The 9,575-nt window shown below is 31.4% G+C and overlaps 2 protein-coding genes across 2 annotated transcripts; one reads left to right on the plus strand and one right to left on the minus strand.

Moving 5' to 3' along the window:
• Positions 1-851: 851 nt before the first annotated feature.
• LOC105111656 (uncharacterized) lies at positions 852-3,916 on the plus strand. Its single transcript, XM_011007084.1, has 6 exons — positions 852-1,320; positions 2,059-2,174; positions 2,847-2,973; positions 3,248-3,396; positions 3,537-3,599; positions 3,681-3,916. Exons 1-6 carry the CDS (start codon positions 871-873, stop codon positions 3,715-3,717), a joined length of 942 nt encoding a protein of 313 aa, XP_011005386.1. The 5' UTR covers positions 852-870; the 3' UTR covers positions 3,718-3,916.
• Positions 3,917-4,587: 671 nt separating this feature from the next.
• LOC105111658 (uncharacterized) lies at positions 4,588-5,342 on the minus strand. Its single transcript, XM_011007085.1, has one exon. It carries the CDS (start codon positions 5,227-5,229, stop codon positions 4,927-4,929), a length of 303 nt encoding a protein of 100 aa, XP_011005387.1. The 5' UTR covers positions 5,230-5,342; the 3' UTR covers positions 4,588-4,926.
• Between the last annotated feature and the right edge of the window lie 4,233 nt (positions 5,343-9,575).

Genomic DNA, 9,575 nt, shown 5'->3' on the forward strand with positions numbered 1-9,575 from the left:
ATTATTATTATTATTATTATTTATTTTATTTGAGATAATTTATGAAATTATATTTTTTCAATTTCATTCTCATTCATCATTTTAATTCGTAAGGTTTGTTTTTTATTATTTTAATAAACATAAGAAAAATAAATTATTAATAAATTATTTTCTAACTTATTTTTCATGATATAATCAAATACTGAAAAATATTTTTCAACTTATTTTTCATTACATTACCAAACATCAGAAAATAATTCACTTTCCTAAAATTTATTTTTCAAAAAAAGCTACTTTTCATCAAACAAATAAAACTTAAAAAAATTATAAATTAAATCAAACTAGAGATTTTTCACTTTTGAGAGTGTAATAATGATTGATTTTGAAAATATTTTTTACTTGAAAATTTAATAAAATTTTATTTTATTTTATTTTAAAAAATTATTTTTATTATCAATACATTAAAATGATTTAAAAATATAAAAAATAACAAAACTTAAATTAAATTTTTTTAGAAACTTTTATAAAGGGAACTTTCCATAATGCTAAGCAAAGAAAATACCTCAGTTCTACTTCCAATCGTGTCTATCCAAACAAACTTACTTTGAAGAGTGATTTGGGATTTTCAAACAATTTAAGCAGCCTATTTGACATTTTGGGGTGTTTTGATATGAAAAAAATAGTTTAAGGTTCGACTCATTAAAATATAACTTGTGACTTCTTTATGGAAAGAATTTGTATGTTAAAATGAAAAAAAAAAATTACAAGCAATTAATTCTTTAATTTATTTTATTAAGTTACTATCAAAAGAGGAAATCGATCATATCTAAGTAATACCAAAAAACAAATATAAAATAAAATAAAAAAATAACCCCTCAAAATAGAATTCAAATGAAGGGAACAAAAACAAAAGGAAGAAAAAGGAAGGATCTCTCCTCTCCTAAATATCTCTATCCACATAGTAGCTCGAAGCAGCAGCAGCAGCAACGGCGGGGCGGCAGCAAACAGGGGAAAGCGAAACAGAAAAGAAAAGAAATGGAGCAGCAGCAGGGTAAACAAGGAGTGATGGTGGCGAAACTGTTTCCCAATCAAGACCCAATTAAGTTCGCCCAGTTCAAGTTCAAGGAATTGGAGGATGGCTTCAAGTCTTGGTTGTCCAAGCAATCTTTGCCTGTCGAGGCCGCCGTTGTCACTGCCACCGGCGGGGGGCAGGGCGTTCAGGGCGCTGCCATCGGAGCCGTCATGGGTACCCTCACCCCTGACATCTCTTCCTCTATGCCAACTCCCCCTCCTCAGGCCTCTCTCAACCCTCAAGCCATGGCCTCTCTCAAGCAAGCCCAAGTAATCTCTTTCTGTTAGTATTGCTGCATAAGGGTTCAACTTTTTCCTTTTCTTTTTTTTACATTTGAATTGCTCTGCTTTGAAATTGGAGAAGATCAATTACCCGAAATGAATAACGTAAAGAGATTTTGATTTGCCTAACTGATAATCTTTTTTCCTCAGATAACATAGAACTTGCTAGTTTCATCATCTAGTTACAAGGAGATTACTATGAAAGTTTATGAGTTATATAAATTAGAGCTTTACTCCTAGCTGTATCAGACTTAAATTGTTCGAACGCTCTCCTCAAAATGATTGCAGAGCAGCTTATAATATTTGCTTCAGAATTCTTATATTTTGGCAGAGGACACCACCCCCCCCCCCCCCCCCAACTCTATTTGTTATAATGTTTTATGAGCTTGGAAATTGGAATACTAGGTTGACGAGAATCCCTTTTGCATAATCCACCAAGTAGTTTTTGCTCCTAATATCGAAAAAGGGTGAATCTTTGCTTGATTCAGATGAGTTCTATGTCTCACATGGCTTTTTCTTGAAACGCGTTGAAGTGTTACAAGGGAGAATGTTGTGGAGAGGAAAAAAAATCCTTCAGAATTGGTTTATCATTGGACTTGTGTTTGTAGTCAATGTACAGAACTAGATTGATTCTGTACCCTACACTATGACCTCAATTAATTGTGGCTGCTGGATCCATTAAGAGATTTTGCTGATGTTTAACAAAACAATATGCTTCATGTACAGGCTTTAGCTGGCGGACCCTTAATACAAGCACGCAATTTTGCTGTAATGACTGGAACCAATGCTGGCATAGCTTGTATCATGAAGAGATTGCGTGGCAAGGAGGATGTCCAATCTAGGTAACTTTTGCTACATCCCTTTTCCTGTGCATATGTTCTTCCTTTGCAAGCAATAATCTTTGCTCACACCTTTGTGTTCCCCTTAATGGGATGATTGACTTAATAAAATGTTGTTACTGGAATTTCATTTAGCATATTATGGTGTCTTTCTTTAGATAATTGAATCCCAAGTGCCACAAATGTATGAACTAAGTGGTCACAGATATTAGTTGCCAATGATTTTCATCTATTTATCATATGCTTGTAATGGAATCTATTTTAAAAGGGATGAGTTTGGGGCTTGAGTCCTATCATTGTATCAAAAGAAAAGATGGAGGGGTAGTATAGATGAATTAGAAAGGTCTGATTTAACCTTTCCATTGATGCTCTATCATTATCTGTCATATACTAAACTCGTCCTCCCATTCCACAGTCAGTATAGATCTTACTGAGGAAAATTAGGTTTAAATGGTAAACAAATTCATAGAATTTCAAAATCAGTCATAAGAAATGGGATAATTTTGTGGAAGGATGCCGTGTATGGCTCGAGATTTTATCAAATAATAATTCACTGCTCTTTAAAAAAAAAGGTTCAGAAGCGAAGTGTAGCTTGACCCAAAGTTCAGGGTAATTTTGAGTACTTTAGCCTCAGTTTCCATGCACATATTAAATCTTATTAATTTATCATTGCAGCATGGTTGCAGCTTTTGGTTCCGGTGCCATGTTTTCGTTGGTGAGTGGCATGGGGGGGGCCAATCCTGCCACTAATGCGATCACTTCTGGACTTTTCTTTTCATTAGTTCAGGGTGGTCTTTTCAAGGTAAAGTTTTAAGGCAAGATACATCTTTTTTTTATATACAGAATCACATGCTACAGTAGGCTTACATTTTTGCCCATTCAAGCGGTGAGTATGGATCAATAAAGCATTTCTATTTGGAGGCAATTTCATATTAGTCCTACCAAAAACATTCCTTGCATTCATATACAGAGGCAACCAGTTTTGCAGTCTCGTTTCTAGTTTGAGATCATTCTCGTATTGTTCCTTTGGTCTTATTCTTGCCAATGCTGAGATAAACTCTCATGTGGTTATTTAGTTGGGGGAGAAGTTATCTAAACCACCGGTTGAAGATTTGTGCTATGCCAGAACAAGATCCATGCTAAATAATCTTGGTCTCCAGACTTATGAAAAGAATTTCAAGAAAGGGTTGTTGACGGATAACACTTTGCCTTTGCTGACCGACAGGCAAGTTTTTAGATGATCTAGTTTACCTTCACCATATGTATGATTAGTTAGCGTTTGTGTTTTATCAATATTTATCAATGTATATATCGTTATTTCCTTAAAGAGGATCTTTGGTGATCATTATGTGTTTGGTTTTCCAGTGCTCTTAGAGATGCGAGAATCCCTCCTGGACCAAGACTTCTCATTCTTGATCACCTTCGAAGGTCTGGTTCGTACTTTAAGCATGATACACTATTACTTTTGGTCATTGAATTTTATCTGATTTCTGAATATGTTGTGTCTAGGGACCCTGAGCTGAGGGAGAAGACATGCAAGCCATGATCATAACGTTTTTTTTTTTTTAAAAAAAAGATTTAGCCATGAGAGATCACTTTGTTTTTTATACAGCAGAGGTTAGGGGGAGTAGTTTTTAAGTCTTTCATAAGATAAGCTCTCTGTTGTGAACTAGTCTTCAATGTCAATTGCCATTCTACTTTGTATGGAACTTCGATATCATGCTAAAGCTTTTTAAATTTTGGTAGATTGGTTTGGATTGCTGCGGAGCCTTGAATTGAATGATATCGTGCACAGCTTGTATGGTGAATGAGGTAGCGGTGTCTAATCTGGTGTGATATATGGTTGGAGCCATTGTCTGGTAGCAAGGGCACCATGGTTTGCTTTTTTGAGTTTTGGGAAGTTGTCATGACCAAGGTCGTTTTCAAACTCTTGGAAATGCACGTCGGCATCTCATGATGCATCCTCCCTAGCCTTGTTCTTCGAATCCTTGTTACAAGCAGTGCTAACCTACTTTTCAAATTTTCGTTTGAAAAACAAAAAATCGGATGGGGTATTTTAATCCTTTTATATCATCTCCTCGGGAGTGTTAAACAATGGCCAATTAATTTAATTTCTACCTTCATCACCTGACGACTATGCTCTTGTTGAACCTCGTTATCAACAAATAAAAATAAATAAATAAAAATGTCAGAAGCAGCTGTAGCTCTACCCTTTCGATCTTACTGATAAACATCCTCTCGTAAAATGTACGCAGACAGTTAAAACTCTGGCTTCATAGGTGAAGACAGTAAACTAACTTTGTTCAGCGTCCTCTGTCTTTGTGAAATCTGTCAGTTTTTGTCGCAAACATTAGACAGGTTAGTTAATCCTTTTACATATTTCCTAAAAAGGTAACATCTCAATTACAATGATTGATTATGCCAAAGAAAAGCTTACGTATGATCCATTGACTAACCACCCAAAAAAAAATTCATAATAATACGGGTAGAGAAAATCCACATCCAGTAGAACAAAAAAAAAAAAGAAATGAAATGAAGATAAGAAAATAGAAATATTGTACAGAATTCTTGACTCTCCTAGAGAAAAAAAGGGAGAGGGAGACAATAATCATAACTAGAGAGAGAGACCTAATGACCAACAGATCAATCACCCACGAAGGTGCAAGCAACATCTCTACCTGCTCCCAAATACATATGCTGGCAGAGAGAGCCAAAAAAGACGGGAAAATAGAAGGGTTGATGATGATGATGATGTTTAATTGGTGACTGGATGAAGATGGAGAAGATTGTGGGCTTGGGAGAGTTCGTTCATGAGAGAGAGAATGCGGGCATGGCAGTCACGGGCATGATTGGCAGCCTCAGCCTCCAACTCACCCAGCTGGGAGCATAGCCTCTCCTCGGCCTCCTCTGCCACTCGGAGCCTCTCCCATGCCCTTTGTAGCTCTGATTTCATCTTATCCTCCCTCTGCTTGCTTTCTTTGAGGGCTTTCTCCAGCACCTCATTTCTCTTCTTTAGCACCATCTTCTCTCCATCCTTGACCGTCCCCATTAGGGCCATTACCACTATTTACTATTGATTATTCTCTCTCTTCGTAGCTGCAAGAATTCTTTTTCCTGGCTACAAAAACAGCTACTCAAATTTTAACACCCTTTATTTATGGGTAGCCTTCTCCTCTTTCTGTTTTTATAGGCTGAATCAGTTGTGTCCAGGTTCACTGTATCTTCTTTCCCATCTTCAAAAGATTAGTCCTTGTAGCTTACCATTATTTCCACTGTATAATTAGCCCGCGGTTTGAAATAATTTTTTTAAGTAAAACAATTATTCCGTCATTGATGATGTATTTTTAAATAAAAATAAATAAATTACGTAAAAGTTAATTTGAAGTGAGGTTTAAAAATAATTAAAATAATTAAAAAATATATAATTTAATTAAAAAAATTTCAAGACAATATTATTTTTATAAAAATATTAAAAAAATAATATATTGAATTGATTTTAATTAATCTATTAAATTCATAACTTAGATAATAACATCATGAAAAATTTATATAAAGTTTATTAAAATAAATTATGATATCTAATTTCTAATTAAACCAGTATTGAATAATGAAACTAAAAACACAATTAAAAAATAATTTGAATCATCCCGGATTAATTTATTAAACTCACGACCTAAGTCATAAGACCAAATAACCTCAAAAAAAAGTAAATCAAAAAAATATATCCAGCTCAGTTTCTAATCAACCTAATATTAAATGATGTGATTTAAAAAAATAATTAACAAGGGTTAACTTGTCAAACTTATGATTTAAAACATGAGATTAAAATAACTCTATAGAAAACAAATAAAAAATAACTCGAGTTAACTGGAGTTAACTTATAAAACTTGTAACCTAGATCATAAGACTAAATTAACCTAATAGAAAGCAAATCAAAATAAATTATAAAGTTCAATTCTTAATCAACTCATTATTACATAATAAAATTAAAAAAATATTTCAATAAAAAATATATATAGTAAAACAATACAAGTCAACCTAAGTTAACTTGTAAAACTTGATATTTAGGTAATGAGATCAAGATAACTACTTAAAAAATAAACTGAAACAAGCATAAAATTTTATGTCTAATCAAATCCATGTTGATGGCTGAATTTTTTCTTTAAAAAATTAAATTAATTAAATTAATCTATTAAACTTGTAACATATCACAAAATCAAAATAATTATATAAAAAATAAATCTCATTAAATTATAAAATCTACTAATAAATTAATGTTAAAGGAGCACATCATTTAGTTTCTGTTAATTAATAAGGTGTGCTTGCTTGCCTACGTGCTTCGATTTTACTTTATCTATTCATGAATGCAATGATTTAGTCCCTATAATTTAAATATAAAATAACTTAGTCCCTTTATCGAATATGATTGTTCATTCATTAAGGAGTCCCGAGAAATGGTTAGAATATCCTAGGTTTCTTTCAATTAACATACACAAAATGTTTTGAAAATAAAAAATGATTAAGTGAATGACAATTCATCATCTTATTAGCTTACACTTATAGAGCGAGAGTTCATTTGTCATGACTTATAAAAAAATAATTTTAAATTTTAAATTACGATTTAAAAACTTGTAACAAAGAAGAGTTAACTTAAAATATGTTTGAAATAAAATAATTTAATTTAAATGCATGTTTCAAACAATTTTTTTGTTAGGAAGGAATATGATACAAGTTAGAATTTATAAATTAAAATTTAAAATTTGTATACTTCCAACAAGATTTTGACTCAAAATTGTAATAAATAAATTTGTGGAGCAAAAAACTATTAAGGATAACTAAAATTTATTGGTGTTTCACTGTAATGAGAAATAATGTTCACTATTAGTGAATTCATTATGAATTGTATTGTGAATATATTGTGAGTACTTTTATTATGGATTGTGAGAACTTTCACTATACACTATATTATTTGATAGGGATATTGTTGGGCTGGAGGGTAGGAATGCCATCTTGATGGCAAGCCCCTCAGGGTTACTGTCCCTCTTGTGCTCATTCTGACCGGTCTTGGGGTTGGAGGCAAATTAAAGCTCCAGGCGCTTGACCACCTAGCGCTTTGGCTATCATACCTACTCGTAGCCCCCCAAAAAAAGTGTGATGCTTGATTTCCTTTCTTTTAGGTGCAGTTCAAGCACCACACAATGCTTAGGATACTATATTTTTAGTATAATTATATTAAAAATATTTTTTTTAGTATAATTAATGTTTAGAGTATTAATGATAAAAATATTATTGTTTGTTTTATTAATATTATTATTTTTAGTATAATTAATATTAAAAGTATAATTATATTATTTCTTAATATATTTTTTCAGTACAATTGATAATATCGGTATTAAAAATATTATTATTTTTTCATATTTCAAAACTTTTATTATTTGTTCTATTAATATTATTTTTTTAGTATAATTAATAGTATTAATCTCTAAAATATTATTATATTTGGTGTTATAAATAATATTATTTTTATAATAATTCATATTATTGCTACTAAAAATATTATTATTTGTATTATAAATATTATTATCATCATTAATAAATTTAAAAAAACTGCTATTAGTATGAAAAAAACCACGTTTGGACACATTATTCATGGGTTCCTTTTTGAGGGCAAACAACCCACTTGATGCTTGGCTTGCTTTCCTTGCATTGCAGTTCGAACGTTGGGTGGCGCTTTGGCTTGGGTCTGGCTAGGCATAGCCCCAGGCTAGCCTTAGGTCTAGCATGGCAGGACCCAAAACAACGTTGAATCCTATCTGTGAGAGACCAAGTGCCATGTGATGCTTTGCTTGCACCATCCCAGGTCGACACCACACTGTCACCCGATGCTTAGTCTATCTAGCCTTGGGCGTTAGGGCAAAGCAAGAGCTCGCGTGATGCTTTAGTTGCCACACCCATAGGCAAGTCGCCCGAGCGCTTGTGATGCTTTGGTTGCCACACCCACAGGTAGGCTGCCCAAGCGCAGCATAACGTTTGATTTCCTTTCTTTTAGGCGCAGGCCAACACCACGTGGCGCTTAGGCTATCCTTACTTTTAGTATAATTATATTAAAAAAAATTTTTTAGTATAATTAATGTTTAGGGTGTTAATGGTAAAAATATTATTTTTTTATTTTGTTGATATTATTTTTTAAGTATAATTAATATTAAAAGAATTATTATATTATTTATTAATATATATTTTTTAGTATAATTGATAATATTGGTATTAAAAATATTTTTATTATTTTAGTCTAATTAACCGTGTTGATCTCAAAACTATTATTGTTTGTTCTATTAATATTATTTTTTAGTATAATTAATAGTATTTATCTCTAAAACATTATTATATTTAGTGTTATAAATAATATTATTTTTATAATAATTCATATTATTACTACTAAAAATAATATTATTTGTATTATAAAATTTTTAGTATTTTCATTATGATTTATAAGAGTATAAATATTATTATTCTCATTAATAATTTTTTAAAAACTGCTATTACTATATAAAAAAAAACTACATGACACTTGGGTTCTTCACCATCAGGTGATGTTTTGGCTTAGGTCCTGCCAGGCATGGTCCAAGGTTAGCCTTAGCCCTGGCAAGGCAGGATCCAAAATATCATTGGATCCTAGTCGCGGGCAGATCAAGTGCTACCATACCTATAAGCAAACTGTCCAAATGGTGCATGGTGCTTGCTTTTCTTTATCTTGGATGTAATCTAAACACAACGTGGTGCTTGGGCTGTTTATACTTTTATTATAGTTGTATTAAAAATATTATTTTTCTAGTATAATTAATGTTTAGAATATTCATGGTAAAAATATTATTGTTTTTTTTGTTGATATTATTTTTTTAATATAATTAATATTAAAAGAATTATTATATTTTTTCTTAATATATTTTTTTACTATGATTGATAGTATTGGTATTAAAAATATTATTATTTTGTTAGTCTAATTAATAGTATTGATCTCTAAACTATTATTATTTGTCATATTAATGTTATTTTTTAGTATAATTAATATTATTAGTCTCTAAAATATTATTATATTTGGTGTTATAAATAATATTATTTTTATAATAATTCATATTATTGCTACTAAAAATATTATTATTTGTATTATAAATATTATTATTTTCATTAAAATTTATAAGAATATAAATACTATTATCACCATTAATAAATTTTAAAAAAATATTATTACTATATAAAAAAACCACGCTAGGACACATGGTGCTTGAGTTTTTTCTTGAGGATAGACAACCCAAGTGCCACGTGGTGCTTGACTTGCTTCCTATGCATTATAGTCCAAGCACCAGGTGGCACTTTGGCTTGGGTATCACCAAGCATGACCTAACC

Source organism: Populus euphratica, unplaced genomic scaffold (assembly GCF_000495115.2).
Source record: "Populus euphratica unplaced genomic scaffold, PopEup_1.0 scaffold464.1, whole genome shotgun sequence".
Classification (NCBI taxonomy): Eukaryota; Viridiplantae; Streptophyta; class Magnoliopsida; order Malpighiales; family Salicaceae; genus Populus; species Populus euphratica.